Source organism: Mirounga leonina, unplaced genomic scaffold (genome assembly GCF_011800145.1).
Source record: "Mirounga leonina isolate KUSES-001 unplaced genomic scaffold, KU_Mleo_1.0 Mir_97, whole genome shotgun sequence".
In the NCBI taxonomy this organism is placed as follows: Eukaryota; Metazoa; Chordata; class Mammalia; order Carnivora; family Phocidae; genus Mirounga; species Mirounga leonina.
Genome location: NW_023270889.1, coordinates 4,187,543 through 4,208,531, shown reverse-complemented (window position 1 = coordinate 4,208,531; position 20,989 = coordinate 4,187,543). Strand labels below are relative to the sequence as shown.

Here is a 20,989-nt window from a genome sequence, read left to right as displayed (position 1 = left end):
TCCTCTCTGGACACAGTGGTCTACCTTGCACTTGGGGAATAGCTTTACGCCTTTACACCTCAGTGTTGACTCACACAGTGTCCCTGGCTTAGTGTCCCCACACTTCCTCTGCACTGGGAATTCGTCCAGGCCACACCCATCTCCGCCTCCTGCACACTGGGCGTAGTCGTTGGCATTTCATCTGTGGTTGGGGTGTGTCCCTGGCTGGAGCATGGCCCCAAAAGAACGGGGACTGGGCTTCATTCTTCTTCACGTCCTGCCTGGCTCCAGGCACTCAGGCTCCTTGGTGGGCCCCTCCAGGACATGTGCTTTCTGCCTGCACCGCTGGGGGCAGAAATACCAACCAACCAACCAACCAACCAACCAACCCAGAAACTATATCAATAATGGCAACCTTACTGTCAACAAGCCACAGTCCGGGTTTTATCTCTTGCATCTCTCTGGAATTTAGCCACTTTTGTCATCCCCCAGTGTCACCAGCCACTCCGGGCCCCTCTCCACTGGACCCACCCCATAGCCCCCTTCATACTGGTAATGATTTGCCTTCTCCAACTTCCCCACCTGTTCTCCACTGTGAGCCAGAGGGGACTTTTCAAACACTTCCAACCAGATCCTGTCCTTCCTCTTCTTTTTATGGCTCTCAGGATAAAACAGAAAACTGAGCATGACCTCCGGCATCCTGTGTGGTCCATCCTGGGGCCATGCCTGCCTCTCTGTACTCCAGACTTTCAGGCCTGGGAGCTCACAGCCCTTCCCTCGGGGCCTCAGCTCACATCTGTGGGCTCTTCCCAGAATATTCTTCTCCACCCTCCCTTCTAAATTAGCTTCTAATCCTCTTTCTTATTTTGGCTCAAACAGTGCTTCTTCTTAAGTTGCTGGAGAAGGTCCAACCTTATCGCAAGCCCACAACACCTTGTCAGCAACCAGCACTGCACGTCCCACATTTGGGACACTCTCATCTGTGTGTTGCATCCCCTCATTCCTGCTCAGCACTGACAGACCTACGCCTTGAATAATGGCTGCACCCAGGCTCCCAGTTTCAAACTATGCACTCAATGATTCCATCAGTTCATTAATAGGCAGCGGGCTCTATTTTTCTCAGACACTACTTGTGTGTTTTCTGTCTAACCACAAACTTGTGCTTTGTGCTGTTCACAGCCTTGTCATGGAGGAGATAAAACTTTCCTTGAATGCATCAATTCAGTGATTTTTTTTTAATGTGATGAATTATGTTTGGGCTGTTTTCATTCACTGAAGTGGCAAGTTTCATTTGGCAGACACTAGTAAGTCACAAGAAGTTGGCACCTCCATCTCTACAGAAGTCCAAGTGAGGTCACTGATTCGTTCCTCAGGCGAGCACAGATCCCTGGCAGACTCGGCTCCTGGCCTCCTTCCGGGCCTGAGATATTACTCCACTCTGCCTCCTCCGGCCACAAACAGGATGAGGAAGCAAGTGGCTGGACAGGCCGAGGGCAGAACCGGGCCCAGGTGAGGCCATGTGGTGCGGGCAGGCGGGCAGGTGGGCAGGCGGGGGGCTACCAGCAGGCCTCTGCGTGGCCCGTGCCGTCTGGGAGGTGGCTCAGGGTCCCCAGCCTGGCTGCAAGCACTCGGACCAGGATGCTCCTCCTTGGCTTGTTTAGGCACATGATCATCTGAGGCAGGAGTTCTGAAAGCTGCCCCTTCTCAGCATGCATGAAAGTGCACTGTCAGCTTTGCATTACGGGGAACTGCCTTGTGACAGGGACATTGTGCTCTAGACAGAAGCAGTCCCCCTTGGCTGGCTTTCTTCCCCTTAACTGGAGGGGGATCTCACGTCTCTCCTTGACTTTAGGCCTGGGAAGGTCAGACAAGGGCTTCTCTGGGAGGCATGGCCACTGATGACCTGTGGCCGTCAACCCTGTCTGGGCATGTGGGTGAAGGAGGATACCGTCCTGGTTGGCGACCTTGACTAGCACAACCCACCTCTCTGTGCCTTGCGTTTCTCCTCTCCCCAGTCAGGCTGGGCCAGGTGATATGGGGACAATACACTGGACAAGGCAAAACTCGAGTCACAAAGATCTCGAACCTTAGGAGGTTACAGAAGCAGGTTTCTCAAGCTGCTCCACCCTGAAAAAAGAACTCTTACATGAATCAAAGGTGAAAACAGATACGAACAACTGCCTGTTAGAAAAATAAACAATGGGATCCACTTGGTCTAGGGTTAGCGTTACTTCTGCTAACGGTGTTAAGTACTAGTTTTTCATGAATTCTTCCAGCATTTTTCTCAAACTTCTTTTTCTTAGACAACTAGCCTCAATATGACCTTTGTGCAATATTTTATTGGGTCCAAATCAACAACCAGTGAGTGCATCCATCAAAAATATCAAAATATGGGGGCACCTGGGTGGCTCAGTTGGTTAAGTGTCTGACTCTTGATTTCAGCTCCGGTCATGATCTCAGGGTCATGAGATTGAGCCCTGCATCAGGCTCCGCACTGGGCATGTAGTCTGCTTGGGACTCTCTCTCTCCCTCTGCCCCGCCCCTGCTCACTTGCATGTACTCTCTCTGTCTCTTCTCTTAAAAAAAAAAAAAAAATGTAAGTACAAAATGATTAGTGTGAGTTCCAGTAGTGGGTAGATGTGCTGGTGGTGGAAAGTGAACAGCTGTACACGAGCAATGCTATTGCTTAAAATCAGAACACTAAACAACTCTCACTGTGGCAAACGACTCTTGGCTGAGTGGAATGGTAGATCTGGCATCAATCCTAAATTGACAGAGTCAGACTTATACTTACTTTAGGCCTCTCACTCAGATCTCAAATGCAATCATGAATATGGAAAGTAACTGGAGGCTTCCAAATGAGTAGCATTTATACTTTACTAAAGGAACTAACCATTCTGAATCCCTGTGCCCACGCTTCCAGTGCCTGAGAGAAAAGTGGTCTTTGGTTGAACAAATGGAGGTCCCCAGCAGTGACACATCCCCATGTTTCCTTCACACCAGACAAATTCTCTGTTCCCCTTCAATGAGAAAACATTCCACAGTGTTGTCCTGCAACAGCCCGTGATAATGAATGAACGTGATGTGTGGGTAGATTATTAAGGCTCCCCAGACCGTAAGATGGAAATTGAAAGAAACCACCACAGTGTCTCAATGCATGAGATGGAGAAGCATCAACTAAATGGACACAACCGTGGTTTGAACTATCTATCCTGAAAGTTCTATCCTGAACTATCTATCCTGAAAATCTATCCTGAAGAATTCAAAGGCAAAATGATTGGGAAATGAAGGATTTTCATTATTTAATTTGCTGTAGAAAAAGCCACAAGTGAGGCAGCAAAGGACATCTGAATTTACTCCCCACCATGGTGGGGCCAGGAAGAACCTCTTTGCTGGACAGAACCCACAGTGCTTAGATGCAACCTTCCTTGTATTTCAGCATGGTATGAAACACAAGGTAAGAAACGGACAGGAGCCACACCAGCAAGAAGAATGTTGCCAAACAATTACATCTTATTTATTAGGAAAATGTCTGGTGGACAGGGAAGAAAGAGGGAAGAGAAAAAATAAGGTTGGTGTTCATGGATTTTGGGAATCTAGGACTCAAGGACAGGCCCAGTAGCCTGCTTAGAGGATAGAGCAGAAATGAGGAAATGATCTATTTCCTTAACACATCTCATCCAACCTACTGAACCAAAGCTGTCATGTTACTTGGTCCCATAAAAACACAGGAATGTAATTGTTTTGGAAAACCATTTTGAGTTGCTAAAATGTTTCTATATTGGGATTTTTGTGGATGTTATAAAAGAAAAATCATGGTGTCAGAAAAGGATTTTTAAATGTTGAGCCAAAAAAAAAAAAAAAAAAACTTACCACCCAGATGACATTCGATGTTTTAATTCTACTGATTTCTATCTGAAAAACCATTTTTAATTCCTGATGATGAGCAAGGTTGTGGACACTCCACTGTAAATGCAAACACTGATGTGTAGAATTGATAAAAACTTTCAGGGATTCAGGGGCCCATGGCAAAGGTTCAGACAAGACTGAAAGACCAAAAACAAGATATGAAATAACATTTAATAGGAACACAACTGAATAGTCACAGATAATAAACTGGTCAATATCACCACTGTTTAGTTTTGGAAAATAATGCTCACATGTGCGTCTTAGAATTAGACATCTTGGAAGTCTGCAAGGAAATTCAGAAATCACTTGGTAGATAAATTAAGGCCTAAATAAGTGAAATGACTTGCTCAACAATACACTGTGTATTGTTGCTATTAATAAACTGATAAACAGTAAAATAAAACAAAAAGATACTTTATTGGATGATCTAACTGGTTTAGAAATTTCTAGTAAGGCTATATAAAGATGATTCTTGCCTATAAACTTCATATTTCTGGAAATCGAAAATGAGTTTTCTGCTTAAAAGTCAATATTTCATAGTATACTAAATAACTATAAAGTGGGAGCATACCCTATCTCTAGACATGATTGCTAATATCTCAATGCACTAAACTTAAAAGGCCTCTGGCGAGAATTTACTGAAGTCTGTGGATGAGACCAACAAGGCACTTAGTGTGAAATAAAATAATTGTGATGATGTTCTTAGCTCAAGGAAGAACCCCAGCTGGAGAGACACAGGGGCTCAGAATAGGTAAATCCATAGAGGGATAAAGAAAATTGGTGATTGCTGGGGGCTGAGGAGAGGAACAATTGGGAGGAAGTGCTTCATGATTACAGGGTTTCCTTCTGGGGTGATAAAAATGCTTTGGAAGTACACAGAAGTGCTGGTTGCATATTCTGAATATACCAAATGTCATTGATTTGTTCATTTTAATCATAAAATGATTAATTTTATGTTATGTGAATTTCCCCTCAATAAAAATTTTTTTTACATATACATGATCATGATCAAAATGTTCAAATGATACAGAAATTGAGAACCCATCATCCTACCAACTCATTCTCTCTCCATTGCCAAGTTTAAATCACATGTTTTTCTCGACGTTTTCCATACACTTAAAAAAAAAAAAACAGGGGCGCCTGGGTGGCTCAGTTGGTTAAGCGACTGCCTTCGGCTCGGGTCATGATCCTGGAGTCCCTGGATCGAGTCCCGCATCGGGCTCCCTGCTCAGCAGGGAGTCTGCTTCTCCCTCTGACCCTCCCCTGTTTCATGCTCTCTCTCTCTCTATCTCATTCTCTCTCTCAAATAAATAAATAAAAAATCTTTAAAAAAAAAAAAAACCACACTAGACTGTGCATTCCATTTTATACTTTTTAAAGTACTTAGGTTATTTTTAAGAAAGCTATACAGGGAAGTAAAACTAAAATGTTACTACTCATTATTTCTGGGTGGCGAGGCTGAGTTTTTTTATACTTTTTAAAATACTTTTTTATACTTTTATACTTTTCTTATACTTTTCTGTATTTTGTAAATGTTCTTCAGAAACAATGCATTATTTTCAGAACCCTATGATATGCTAGATTTTATAAGAAATAGTCTTCTAAGATACCTGGTGCACTCCACTGTGATGATACTTCAAAATGCATAATTTAGTTTTCGGGGTCAATTTGCACCAAAAGGCTGAGGACCAGTTATTTTTCCAGTTTTATTTCCCACTGAAACTTAATCAATTGGCATACTGAGTCCTGTTTTTTTTGTTCTTTGTTTTGTTTTGTTTTTTTTGGCATTCTGATTCTTAATGCGCTTTGGCAGAGTGAATCATTTATCAGACACCGTTCATACAAAGTTAAATGAAGTTGGAATTTCTGAACACTCAAAGCCCAAAACATGGTAGTCACTTTCTATTATTATTTGGTTAGAGATTTTTCTTCTCCTTTGTGAATAAAATTTCTCAACTCTTTGGATAAAGACAATAGCCATTATTCATCCTCTCCTTAAACCAGTCAGGAGGTTTGGGTGAGTCTTCCAAGCCTAAGATGTAAGTTAACTAAAGGAGGTTTAGGGAAATGTAAAGTTAACTAAAGGAGGTTTAGGGAAATGAAAGAGCAGATCCTTTATGGAATAGGAGGAAATGTTTTTAATAACTAATAAGAACCAACAGCACAGAGAAGGCCAAGTGCCTGCAAAATCATGCCGGCTCTCCTTGCCCTCATTCCATTTTGTCTAGATAGTAATTTGACGCAGTCGGTCTTACACTCTAGATGAAAAACTTCCTGGAGGGCAGAGGCTGAGGCAGAGACAGCTTTGAAAGGACTCTTGTCCCCAGCACTTGGCACAACACTTCCCCACAGCAGATGTTGACCTCAAATTACACGGACCCAGGATCTCCACAAGTTCTCAAGAACACGACAAGCAATAGCTCACTAACATCTCTCCTCATCCTTCGCATTCTCTTCTCCCCAGGGCTGCTTTTCTAAGCTCTGTTTGAGCACTGATCACAGCGTGTTGTAATAACCTGGTCTGGGTTTGTCTCCCGGAGGACTGTGAGCTAAACAAGGGTGAAACCAAGTCCAATAACACACCTGTCACAGTGTAGACACCCAGTGACTGCTTGCTAAATGGATGAGTCAACTACCAGAATCGACTTTATTTCTGGAAGCTCGGGAAAGCTACCGTGTGATGCTTTAGGTAAAAGAGGAATTCTATATTGACGTATGCTATCAGCGAGTGTTGAGTGACTCAGGTAGTTGGGAGAGACATCACTCAGAAATAATTTGCTCAAAAGCAAAGGACTTCCTTTGAGGACTTCCTTGGGAAATAGTGAGAAATGTCAAGGTAAAGTCAGAGAGATTAAGGGACCTCACAGATTCTTAAGTCCAACCCCATCAGTTTTCAGATGAGGAAACGGAGTTTAAAAAAAAGGAAGTGACTTTCCCAAGTGCACACAACCAGACCAGAACCCCGGGTTCTTGGCCCTGGCCCAGCTCTCTTTTTATAGGGAGGAGTGGGTGATCAGACAGCCCGGGGTTTAATCACAGACTCTCTTCCCACTTTCCTCACCCAGGCTTTCTGTCGGGCCCCAACGCTACTTAAAAAAATAAACCGCAGTTCATTTATAAGTTGGGACATCACACAGCCATTAAATAGAAGGTTATTTCTAAAAGAACATTTGAGATCAAAGGTAAAAACCTTCGCCATATGTTGTATTGTTTTAAAAAGTATATATTAAAGTATACATACTAAAATATGCATACTTCACCTGCATATAGTTTTATATTTACATATAATAGTATAATTTCCCAGTATATATATTTACACTATATACAACATACATACTTTAAACTATATATAGTTTAATAGGTACATATACAGTATAAATATTCCCAGTATATATAGTATACTTCCACTTCTATAAAAAAATCTGCCTATTTACATCTCTGTCTTGGTCTGCATGTACTTACACAAGAAAATGGAAGAAAACACAACCAAATGCTATAGTCACGATCTCTGATGAAAGCAGTTATGAGCCCAGTGCTAACTGAAAGTGAGTCTGGACTCTGTCTCATTGGTCGGGAGAAGCCAGGACATCTGAATCTGAGTCTCAGCCCTGAGCCTGGCTGGGTCATCAGGTGAGGGGCCCACTCTTTTGAGTGGAGGTTTAGCAGGTATTTGGCAGATACAGCAAACATTGAGACAAGAGATCCAAGTGGTGTGAGGACAAAGACAGGATTACTTGGCAAAGCAGCCATGCTTAGCTGAGAAAACTGGAAGCAAAAACAAAGACTGGTAGAGAGAGAAGCAGGTAATGAATGTCTGATCTAAATAAAAGAAGCTGAATGGGTACATTCTTCACTGGAACTTCTGAGAACAGAGTGTCTTGTATGTAGAAGGTACACAATCAATCGTCATTGGGTCAGATAATGAGACTTTACTAGGGAAGTGAGCTGTGCTAAAAGCTTGGCAGTAATGCCTAGGGTCTTCTGGAGAGCCTGGAGCTGGGGGAATGCGTCTGAGAATCAGGGGCTCTAGCTGGACCTAACCTTCCTATGGTACGGACCACCCCCTCAGCCCAGCTGGGTCACGTTTAGCAAGTAAGATAGATAGGGTGGGGGGTACACATACTACAGATGAGAAGTCCTAATTCCCATCTTTCAGCTCCAGATTATGGAAGGTTATCAACAAACTACAAATTTTAAGAAGCCAAAAAAGTAGCATCATCTCATGTGCCCGGAACCTAAAAGAAACAGACCCAGACTTAAAGAACACCAGGCAGAGAACTGAGCTATTAACAGAACAAAATCTCCTTTTTATTTCCAAGTATCTTTTCACAGAGTTTTAAGGGGAGCAGAAAAATTCTATGGGTATTTCTTGTAAACATCACTTTCATGAATCCATAGAAAGGAATTGTGAGAAGAATTATGAGAGCATATGCCCACACTCTCTGTTACAAAGGAAGTACAGCAAAGAATCAACACAGAATGAGGAAAATGTAAAGCTTTGTTAAACACAGGTGAGAGCAACACAAACTTTATAAACCAATAGACTCCAGCCTGAGTACCTTCAAACTGGTTCAAAGTAATACACAAAGTCATTATAAACATTTTACAAGTGTTCTTATTGACAGTATTTACAAAGATGACTTATTGAAAAATACCCTCACTGGGAGAGTAGCTAAGTGACAAATACTATTTCTTTTTTCCATAAACAGCATTTCAGTACTTGGCATATTGTCTTAGAGCAAATCGCTTCTCAATGAATGTCGTTGAAGGACATCACAACTTGTTCAAACCTAGTGGCCAACTCTGGTCTGGTATTCCTCAACCCTACACGGCAAGATGCAGACTGAACTCCTCTGGAGACGGCCACTCACAACATATCTACCACGAAGTTCTGCGGGATTAGATCCACTCACGGGTGCCCTGATGACCAGGGCACTGGCCAGGAAATGAGAGCTAAGGTTTGGCTTTATTACAATGAGCTATCAAGAAGTCAAAACTAAGGAAGCCATTGCTACTCACCAATTCCAAGTAATTTCCAAAGAAAAGACTTGTGCAACTTTCCTCCCAAAGCACCAATCACCTTGTATTTTTTCCCCTGTGTGATTTTTTTTCTTTACTGTTCTTCCCACTACTCACCTTCACTCTGGTAAGTTCTCAAGGACAGCAATGCCAAGAGGAATGTTGTCTGAAAGACTGAAAAGAGAGCCATAGGTTCTGGATTTCTGAAAAAGATAAATTACACAGAAGGAACATTTTATTTAATTTTAGCTCTGAGCAGGTGTCTTTGACCCCATTGTGGTAGACAATGGTATTAAGGGCTCCCATTCTTCTCTCCTTCTTCTTCGTCCCCTCCTGCCTCCCAAACTAAGAGTATATCTCCCTGCTCCAGGTGACTTGCAGAGGCAGAAGCCATGGTGTACCCACTTGGAGCCTAGGCCTCAAAGGACCCTGTATAATTCTGCTTGCTCCTTTGTGTTTCCACCTTTGGCATGAAAAGAGCATTTCTGGGCTACCCTCCAGGAGGAAAAGGAGCAACAGTCAACATGGTGACTGAGTCACCATGGCTGCCCCCCTGGGGGCAGCCTAGGTCAGCCAGCAGCTGGCCAAGAGCGCCCAATACCAGATGTGGGAGCCATGAATGCCCACTGCTGCGTGCTGCGGAGGCCGTGGGGCAACAGAGAAGTGGCCTACCAATTTCTTCAAACCAAGCGAAGGTTGGTAAAGAAAGATAAAGCAAAGAAACAGAAGTGAAACATAAAAAAGTGGACCATGGTCTCAGAAGAGATAAATCTGAATGAATTACTTATAGAGGAGTCACCCTCACTCTTCCGTCTCCCTCATTAAAATTTCACCGAGGAAAACCCAGCACATTCCACCTAAAGAGATAGGCAGTGTTTCATTGTTCAAGATAATTTCCGGTTTTCCTCACTTTAGAGGAGGGTTGTAAACGGCAGGTCAAAGAGCTTCACTGATTCATCGGGTTTTTTGACCACCGGACAATCTGAGGGCACAAAGAGTGAACCTAGATGACCTCAAGGAGGCTAATTCGTTCTTAATTCAATACTAAGTATGTTAGTCAAGGGAAGCCCTGAGTTTCACTTTTCTACTTCAAAGTCTGACTCATCCCATTGACAGGCAATGAAACCATTCAGAGTCCATTTTGCCTCTGTCCGGCCACCCGGACTTCATCAAAAGCCAGAAATTCAGTGAACCAGATCATCCCTTTTCACTGCCCACCACTAACTGGGAACAACAGTGAAGACAGAAAAAGAATACACCCAGCCATTAAATTATCCTGCAGTAGTCAAATCTGCTTACACACGGGCCCAATTGCCAGCAGAAGCAAAAGTCTGCAAACGACCTTTTACTCATAGCCCTTTAAGCCTGCTTTCCGCTACCTCCATTTTTGCCAAACAGGCCCCTCATACCTCTCTAAAATCTCTACTTACAACTTCAGATAGGCTCCTATTACAACGAAATATCGAAGCCAGGGAGAAAATGAATTCAAGAGAAAATCGTTTCTGCTCAGAACCAAAGGCAAGGCAAAGGAAATGCCAACATGAAGGGGGTGACTCTCCGCGTGCAAGTGACCCGTCCTTCCAATCCTAGTCTGTGGGTACAGGATCCTATCCTAACACCGACTTATCTTGAGGAGCGCAAGGTGCCTCTCTGTAAGGAAATCTCATCCTGTAAATTGAAAAGCAGATGACTTGGGGAGTGATGTAGGGGGCCTCGTGTTCTCTGTAGGAAAGGGCTACTTAAAATGTTTTTCAAATTTTGGAGTTTAAGTAAATCTCACATGTCGCAAACTTTAAACAAATGTATAGGGACAGAGAAACTTAAAACTACAAGTTAGAAGCCACCTATGAATTAAGGGTAACCAGAAATTAAAGAATAAAAGTTGTCACGTAACAAAATCGAAAAATAGGAGTCTTTACAAAGGACTTGTTTCTATGGTCTGGGGATCACAGGAGAGTCCCTGAGAAGCATGGGGACAGTCTTGTCTGGAAGTCCCAACCTTCCCCACCTCCTCCCACTCAGCAGGTTGTGAATCTGAGGAGGTTAGCTTCAGAATGAGTCAGCAGCTGGAAGAACGTCTGGAGACACGCGTGTCAGCCTTTGGGAAATGCTGCATGAACAGTTCTCCTGATGACCCCGAGCCTGATGCTTTGGGAGAACACAGCCACCAACGGCTCTGAACCAGCTGCTTTCAAGGCCCAGGAGACTGACCGCACGGCCCGTGTGGACCCCCTCCTCCCCTCCCCTGTAAATGGGCCTCTCGTTACCCCGCGCCCTATTCCGAGGGTACCAGCTCTTTGCTGGTGAGCTCCCCACTAGCACAGTGAAGGACCTGGGGGTGAGGGAGCAAGTTGTGCCAAGGCCCCGAGGCAAAGCGGGAGAGTGCGGGGCCTATTCAAGGAACAACAGGAACTGGTGTTGCAGGGGGCAAGGAGGTGATGGCACTGGAAGTGGGAACAGTGGTGGAATTCAGGAGAGATCTGACAGAGCCGGCAGGACGTGACAGGGGGTGACAGACGAAGCCATCACAGATGGCCCCCAAAATGGCCTGAGCCCTTGGCAGAATGGAAATTACCCTTCATAGGAAAGTAGAAGAACAGACATCGTGGGCTCTAGAGAGGGCTAGACTGTTTGCAGCAAGCTCAATTTGAGATACTGATTTGATGTCCAAGGGAGCTAGGGAGCCGGACACACACTTGGGAGTCCCTGGGAGGGGTCCTGGGAGGGGTTTAAATCATCCTGGCTGCATACACAGAGCCTTTAAACCGCAGGCAACACGGGGCGCCTGGGGGGCTCAGTTAGTTAAGCGTCTGCCTTCGGCTCAGGTCATGATCCCAGGGTCCCGGGATCGAGTCCCGCATCGGGCTCCCTGCTCAGCGGGGAGTCGGCTTCTCCCTCTGACCCTCCCCCCCACCATGCTCTCGCTCTCTCAAATAAATAAATAAAATCTTAAAAAAAAAAAAAATAAGCCACAGGGACCAGATGATGGCCTGGAGAGGCAGCGCAGATAGATGCGCGGGGGCCGCGGCCGAGACTGCGCCCCGCTCTGCAAATCCATGACATTCGGGACCAGGCTAGGCTTTCCTTTTTTTTTTTTTTTTAAAGATTTTATTTATTTATTCGTGAGAGATAGAGAGAGAGAGAGAGAGAGGCAGAGGGAGAAGCAGGCTCCCCGCGGAACAAGGAGCCCGATGCGGGACTCGATCCCAGGACCCCGGGATCGTGACCTGAGCTGAAGGCAGATGCTTAACCGACTGAGCCACCCAGGCGTCCCCAGGCTAGGCTTTCCTACAGCACCTGGAGGACAAGGGCCCAGTGCCGGAGGCGCTGTGAGCTCCTTGGGCCGGTCTCCCAGGGAACTTAGGGGCTCCAGGCGGGGGCCACTCTTCCTCCACAGCTCGGCCACCGCGCCCTCTCCCTCTGTCGTCAGGCTCTCTCTCCACAGCTGTCCCTAACGAGCATCGCCACTTCCGCGGTCCAGTGGGAAAAGGAAGGCAGGGGAGGATGAAGTGGCAGGATTCAGAAAGGCCAAACTACCTTCCCGCCTCGCCCACACTTCCCAGTCCTGAGCCCAACTCGGTTCTTTATTTCTATTTTTCAGATCTCCATCATTCCCAACCGGACGACGAGCTGCTTGAGGACAGGCCTGGATCTCAGTCCCCACTGTCCATCACCGTCCCAGCACATAGTTGCTACCCAGTTAAGTATCTCGTAAATGAATAAAAATTTGTACCAAATTTTCTCACATTCTTTCTTCTTTGCTTTCAATTTTATTTTATTAAATAGATTCCTTTTCAGGCCCTTCCACTTTTTCTGTTGCCAAATACTGCCTAATTCATAGTGTTTCATTGACATGTCTTCTCTGGGGAGAAAAAGGGAGGTGAGAAAAGAAAAATTACCCACTCGTTTTGTAGAACTTCCCATTCAAATCTCATCTCTGCGCAAAACGAAGACACAGTCGAATGTCCCTCGGTGCAAACACCACACGCACGACCAAAGACAACCTTTGCCACGGGTATAAGCCTGCCCTTCTTCACTAGCACTTCTCGTGCCGTCACTCCTAAAATATTTATTCCTGGGAAGTTTCCTCACCATAAATAACCCCCTTGAGAAGCAACATGACCAGTCATTTGCTTCCCAAGAACATGGGTGTGTTGCCAGACGTTGCAGAATTGGCTAGGTGCTGCATGACATCATATGCAAATACTAGCTTAAAGAAAGAAGCTGTTCATCCGGGGACGTGTGCTGGGGTGTGTGCTCCCTGTGTGAGACTTCTGTGTGGCAGTACAAAGGTCTGCATGTTCCCCACATTTCCCAGATCCATCTATTTTTATTTGTTTTTTATGAGCACTGCTATTTGTCTTTGGGGGCCCTTCCTGCCATTATAGCATGGGATGAACCACCTGTTGGGCTTCACTCCAATCCACCACCCCCTTCCTCCTAAAGGAAGGTTCAAGCACACCTCCCCCTCTGTCTAAAACTACCCGGGTAAGTGCTTCTACCAGTTTTGTAAGGTCATCCCTTATTTCTGGGGCTGAATTGGCTTATGCACAGCTCACTTTCTTTTTCTTAAGCAGTATTCAGTTAAAGATTCCCGGACCTTGTGACTCCAGCTAGCATTTAAGCTGAGTCTCTCAGTGGTCAGGGAAACCAAAGAAAGGAAGAGAAAACCTCGATCTGAGGAATATTCTGGACCCAAAGAATATGTAGGAATTTAGTATATGCTAACAATAATATGGGGCGCCTGGGTGGCTCAGTCGTTAAGCGTCTGCCTTCGACTTAGGTCATGATCTCAGGGTCCTGGGATGGAGCCCTGCATCGGGCTCCCTGTTCCACGGGAAGCCTGCTTCTCCTTTTTCCACTCCCCCTGCTTGTGTTCCCTCTCTCGCAATGTCTCCCTCTGTCAAATAAATAAACAAAATCTTTAAAAAAATAATATTTTAAATCACTGGAGAAGAGACAGATTATTCCCTGGAACAATAATCTGGACATTTGTGGGAAAAGGAAGCCATAATAGTCAAGTTCCCCGGGGTTCTGATGTTAAGACTGCTGAGGGTCAAATCACTACTCTGGCACTTAATAATCTTATCAACATGGACAAGGCACTTTACCCACTTAGGCTTCAGTTTCTTTTCCTGTAAAATGAGAATAAAGAACCTACCTCATAGGACTGGCATGAGGATTAAATGAGATTATGAGAACCTATACCTAGAAAATCCAATTATTGTTAATTTTTATCATTATTGCTATTGCCCAACTCCCCTCAACAAAATAAATTCCAGATGAACAAAGGTATAAATACAAGTAAAAGGATCATTAAAATTACTAGAATATTTGTATAATCTGTTTTAGCATGATATGAAACCTAGAAGCAATAAAGATCGTACAACGATTAAATGAACATTGCAAAAATTTTAGTGCTATAATTGGCCCAAAAAGAAACTGGGAACAATAGTTTCAATACTTATGGCAAAGGGTTACTATCCCCTAAAATACAAAGAGCTCTTAGAAATTAGAAATCAATCAAAAACAGATAAGCAACCCCATAGAAAGCCCGGCAGATGATATGAATATGTAATTCACAAAAAAGGAAATATCAGTAACCAGAAGGGAATAAGGAAAAACTAGACAATATCACTAATAATTAAATAAATGTAAATTATAACAGTAGTTTGTATGTCTGCATGTGTGTCTATGTGGTGTCCAACTGGCAAAGCCTAAAAAGGTTTTATTGCCTAGCACTGATAAGAGTTTGAAGAAGCAAGCATTGTTACTCACTGATGGTCGAAAAGCACAACTTTATCAAGGTCAAAAAGCACGACTTTATCAAGATCATTTGGCAATACCTATTAAAATTTCAGGGTGCATTCCCTTTGATCCAGAAATCCTACTTCTGGAATTTTGTCCTATAGATAATACGCTCATATATGTGTGTCCATACACAAAAATTATGTATTTTAAAGAATATTCATTGTAGTATTATTAATATTTAGGGAAAATGAAAACAATCCAAATATCTTGAAAAAGAATCTGAAAATTTAATTATGGTGCATTTCCACAAAGGAAAACTATGAGACGGTCAAAAGGATGAAACACATCTATGGGCTGCTGTGGAAGAATATCCAAAAAATACGGAGTGAAAAAGCAAGTTCCAGAACAGCATATGCACACAAACACCTCTGGGAGAGAAGTGTGCAACCGTGCAACTGAGAACTGTGCAACCGTGCCACTTAGTACTCTCTTTAGAAGGATCTGCTGCAGGAACGTAGCTGCCTGACAGCTTCCACTGCACATCCACACCCGAGCCCATGGTCCCTGCAGGCTGCTCCCAGCCAAAGATCAAACCAAACCTTTTCTGCCCAATATGGGACTCCTCTAATAGGCACCATTTGATTGAAGTCTCCCCATTGGCTTGGGCAAAACATTCTCAGAACTGCATTGCAGATGGAAGCTCTTCTTTCCCAGTCTTCCCTCTTCCCTGTCACCTTGCATTGGGTTTGCCTCCTCCCGCTCCCTTGTCCGTTCATCCTTCCCCAGGGCTTTCTCCCCAAATCTCTTGCATATCTATTTCTGCCTTGCTGTCTTCTACTTCAAGGATCCAAACTGGCCCCAAAAGACACACCCAACTACAAACTCTTATAAATGTAGAGCTGGGATGGGATAAAGGAGGTGAGCAGGATGAGGGAAATTACAGTTAACTCTCTCATGTTATGTAATTCTGCAACATATAGAGTTCTTTAAAACATGTGTGTGTTTTACATACATTTACGAATGCAAGTAGTTGCAATTCCATTATTTTCATATTTGAACCATATACCCCAACAGGGCTAAACTAGCTGACAGTATTTTGTGATTCAAATCCAACCTAAAGCTGTCCAACAGGCCTAAAAAACGGGTGGAATTTTTTAGGTACTGGACCAGCCTATGAGCACGTCATGTGTGTCTGTACAAAAATGTGATCTCTCAGGTCCTGAGAGAATACAGGCACTTGAAAACTGCATTTTCAGGGGCTCTGGGTGGCTCCGTTAGTTAAGTATCCAACTCTTGGTTTTGGCTCATGTCATGATCTCAGGGTCATGAGATTGAGTCCCAGTCAGGCTCTGCACTAGGCGTGGAGCCTGCTTAAAATTCCCTCCCTTTCCCTCTCCCTCTGCTAATCCCCCCCCAAAAAAAAAGCATTTTCAAATACAGAAAGTAATCAATGTCCTGGGTAGAAAAACATACTGCCATTCCCTTCTGATAGACCAACATACTAAGGTATGTGAAGCTACCTTGTTCAAAGTCCCCCATTGGGAAGCCTGGGAGTAGAAAGAGGTGAGCAAGAGATCATATGAGGTGTGAAACATTTACTCATGATGGCACAACTTCTGCTCATTTACCACTTCTCACACAGTGGGACCGGATTCCACGTTTTCTAAGGGTTCTTCTTATCTTACCTTTTCCCAAGTGTTCCTTATGCCTTACATTTTTCTATTTGGTAAGACACTTGAAATTATGGCTTTTCTTTTAGTCGGCTTTAGATTTTATACTCCGACTGGATAGATTTTATGTGGCTGGCTTCATCTTAAAACAAGTTTTAAATAATCCAGATAGTTAGTTGCCTCAATGATTTCAGATCTAAGACTAGAACTTTGGTATCATTTTTAGTGCTCTCACTAACCCTCTTGCGTCTGAAGAGAAGGAGGAGGAGGAGGAGGAGGAGGAGAGGAAAGAGGAGAGGAGAGGAAACAACACAACTATAATTTAGTTCTTTAGCATGTAATATTAAAAGAAAGCACTTTACAAGTCCTGTCAACCACATTTAATCCAACAGGAAGTGGTATCACTAGCAGCATAATTTAAATACCAGAGAAAGACTATAGACACTCAAAGTGTGGATGAAGACATCACCCAAGAGATTGGTAGAAATGCAAAATCTAAGATCACACCTTTGATCTACTGAACAAAAATTTGCATTTAAACAAGATCCGCAGGTGATTTCATAGGCTCACTGAAGTTTGAGAAGCACTACTATATTTGATATCTATTACATATTTTTGTCTCCTAGGATACTATTGATACATAAAGGAAAGATCTACCAATTCCTTCTATGACGAGGTGTACTGCAGAGGCCATAGTCAGATATGAAAATAAATATGAAAATGACCCTAGTTAGCACAAATTGGATGCTAACTCTCTGCTGGGGGCTTTGCGATGCAATTTACATGAATTTGTTAATTGAGTCCTCACAAGAGTCTTATGGAAGAAATTCTATTATTATAGAATTTCTAATATATAGAATTCTAATACAGAGAATTCTATTATTATAGAATGCACATAGATGAGGAAATGAAGGCTAAGAAGTTTAAAAGTGACTTTGACATAGGTTGACATAGTTAATCCAGAACTTGAAACCAGGTGAGTCATTCCCCAAAGCACAGCACTTTTCTATCTCACACTGCTTCCTCCATCCTTGGAGCTCATACCACAATGGACTTTAAGGCACAAAGAATTTTTGACAATTATAAACCCAAGAAATCCTGGGGCACCTGGGTGGCTCAGTCGTTAAGTGTCTGCCTTCAGCTCAGGTCATGATCCCAGGGTCCTGGGATTGAGCCCCGCATTAGGCTCCCTACTCCACAGGAAGCCTGCTTCTCCCTCTCCCACTCCCCCTGCTTGTGCTCCTTCTCTTGCTGTCTCTCTCTGTCAAATAAATAAATAAAATCTTAAAAATAAAATAAAATAAAATAAACCCAAGAAAGCCTAACAAAAATTCCAAAAGGATTTTTCAAAATTTGACAAACAATTTGTAAAGCTTATACAAAAGAGAAAATGCACGAGAATCATTTCTAAAAGAATTTTTTGGGAAAAAAAAACAAATATATATGACTAGATATAAAAACAAAGCTGTAGCATTTAACACAGGGTGGTACTGGGCTAAGAAGAGACAAAACAGATCAATGGAACCAAACAGAGTCCTAAAATAGACTCTTGTATGAATAGGAATTTATTTTACTATAAAAACAGAATTTCAAGTGAGTTGGAAAAAAGACGGATACTTAAAGAAATGGTGTTGGGTGAACTGCCTAAAACTTTAGAAAGAAATTAAGTTACATCCTTACCTTTTATTTCATACAAAAATCTGGTACTGTAAAGAGCTAACCGTATACATCAAAACAATAAAAGTATTAGAAGAAAATAAGATAATTTTCAAAATAATTTTTAGGTGCAAAAGATCTCCCTAAGCCAGATGAAGCACAAAAATCATAAGATTGCAGGGCACCTGGGTGGCTCATCAGTTAAGCGACCAACCCTTGGTTTCGGCTCAGGTCATGATCTCAGGGTCATGAGATTGAGCCCCGTGGAGGGCTCTGAGCTCAGCGCAGCGTCTGACTTGAGATACTCTCCCTCCCTCTCTGTCCTTCCCACTGCTCGCTCGAGCTCTCTCTCTCTAAAGTAAAAATAAATAAATAAAATCTTGTAAAAAAATCATAAGATTGCAGAGTTGATTACACAAATATTTAAAACGTCTGTGAAGCAAAAGATAGTTTAAAACAAAAGCACTATGAATGGATAAGCAAAATGTGGTATATGCATACAATGGAATATTATTCATTTTTTAAAAGGAAAAAAGTTCTGACACCAGCTACAACATGGATGGTCTTGAGGACATTTTGCTAAGTGAAATAAGTCAGTCACAAAACGAAAAGTGCTATATGATTCATCCATTCAGGAGGCACCTGGAGTAGTCAAATTGAGAGAGACAGAAAGTACAATGCCAGCTGCCAGGGGCTGGGGCCCGGGGGAAATGGGGAGTTATGTTGAATGGGCACAGAGTGTCAGTTTTACAAGATGGAAAGAGTTCTAGAGACGAATGTTGGCAATGGGTGCACAATACTATGAGTGTATTTAAAACACTGACCTGTATACTTAAAAATGATTAAAATGGCAAATTTTATATTATGTATTTTACCACAAAAAACACTGGTGGGAAAAAAAAGAACATCATACTAGAAGAAATATTTAAATCATCTACAACAGACAAAGGATTAAGATCCTGAATAGGTACAGAGCTTCGGCAATAAACAGGAATCAGAAAAAGCAACTCAATAGAAAGACGAGCAAAAGACAGGAACAGGTAATTCACAGAAGACACGCATGACCCATAAACATTAAGAGACATTAAATTGCAGTAGTAATCAGCAAAACGCAAATTAAAATGCCATATTGGGTTTCACTCATTTACCAGATTTGAAAATTTAAATAAACAAAAAAGATAATGGCTGATGGGAAGGATGACAGAAACAGATTCTCATGCACTGATTTTAAATTAGGACTGGGGTGGCGCAGTGTTATGATTTGAAGGATTCAAGTGGAAAAATGGACCAACCCTTTGACCCTAGAACTCTATTTCACAGAAATACTCAGGCCGACACACAAAGATGAATGCACAGTCTTTCCTGAAGTCCTGTTGCCAATGCCGACTAATTTTAAACCATCCAAATGTCCAATAAGGGAAAAAAATGGATAAATTATATTTCTAATTTAGAATAACATGCAGCCTTTAACAAAAGGGTTTGTACTGACATGGGAAAATCTCTAAGACTTGGAAAATGAAAAAGTAAGCTGCACAATGTATAGTAAGATCTCATTTATATATATTAAGATATATGTATGGATACATTATTATGCAAATGCATAGAAAACAAAATAAAATCTCAGAATGCTATTTACCAAACTTCATCTTTCCTCTTCTGAGTGGGAGTAGGAGTGACCATGGTAGTTCTACACTTCATTCTATATGCTTCTCTATTTTTCTGAATGAGAACATATTCAGTTATTATTTGTATTACTTTTAAAACATAAAAATGAAATTCGGACAACCTGGAATAAATAAATGCTGAAAAACCAGCACACTTGACCCTTGAACAACGTGGGTTTAAACTGCACAGGTCCACTTATACACGGATTTTTTTCAATAAATGCAATATGGAACTGTAAGTGTCTTTTCTCTTCCTTATGATGTTCTTAATAACATCTCCCATTCTCTCTAGCTTACTTCATTGTAAACACAGAGTATATCATACATATAACATACAAAATGTGTTCATCAACTGTTTGTGTTATCAGTAAGGCTTCTGGTCAGCGGTAGATTACTAGTAGTTAAGTTTTGGGGGAGACCAAAGTTACACGCGGGGTTTTAGGCACCCCAACCCCGCGTTGCTCCGGCGCCAACTGGAGAACTAAAATGAGAAGGGGAGGAAGGCTGTGAAGCCAATGACAGCTGCTGGGGAAGAAACGCTCACCTTATGTAACTACAAAGAAGCCTGCTTGGAGGGAGGCATATTTCTCACAATATTGTATGTGTTTTATTTTTCCCCATTTCACTTTTTTTTTTTGAAATCAAGGAGAGTTTCCCTCTCCAGGGAAAGGAGGGCCAGGTCTCACTGTTCCTGTAAGTGAGCAAGAGGACACTCACTCGGATTTCCTTCTAAGGGAGCCAACAATGCCCCAGCCCAGTTCCCACAAGGAAAACATAGTCCTCCCTCTTATGGAAGCATATTACCACTGATCTCTCTTTCAAAACCATCGTCGTTTTCCTGACTTGGTTCCTTTTTCAGGACAAAAGGGTTACAAGGAACATCAGAGAGTCTGGTACACCTCCACGCACTACCTGTGTAGGTGCTCCTGGTCTTTCAGGTTAAAGAAAGGGCTAGAAGGAAGAGACCCAGTGTGTAAGAAAGTATTTTCCCCCACGTGGCCTGAGTCCTGTTGGACACTGTCAAGCTGGCCTTTGACACAAAAACGCTCAGACACATTAGCTGGGACAACAAGAGGCAGAACTGCGACAAAGATGTAAGTCACCAGGGGGCAAGTTACAGCTGCGAATTAACCTTGTCCAGCAATCAAATATCAAGCGGTGAGCTCGCCACTATTGGCTTCTAATACTTCTGAATGCCACCAGGGCAGACACAAACTGGGCATGACCTGAAGATTCTAGATAGGAAAGTGGGAGTCCAGTGCTTTAAAAAGATAGATTCTGAGGCGCAGCTCAGTCTGGGGCCCTTCAGTCCCAAGGGTGTCTGGGTGCAGTTTAAAGCAG

General features: G+C 42.9%; 1 protein-coding gene across 3 annotated transcripts in view; it reads right to left on the bottom strand.

Annotated features, from left to right (window-relative positions):
• The window catches only part of LOC118006499 (oncostatin-M-specific receptor subunit beta-like), a 49,022-nt gene that overhangs the window by 26,366 nt on the left and 1,667 nt on the right, over positions 1–20,989 (bottom strand). For 2 of the 3 annotated variants that reach the window (XM_034999183.1, XM_034999184.1), the window contains exons 2-3: positions 9,025–9,110; positions 3,853–4,025 (exon numbers count right to left, since the gene is read on the bottom strand). In XM_034999183.1, the coding sequence (XP_034855074.1) occupies positions 3,853–4,025; positions 9,025–9,097 (246 nt within the window). In that variant the 5' untranslated portion in view covers positions 9,098–9,110. Of the gene's footprint in view, positions 1–3,852; positions 4,026–9,024; positions 9,111–20,989 lie in introns of those variants that run through there. The other variant, XM_034999185.1, reaches the window with a different exon arrangement.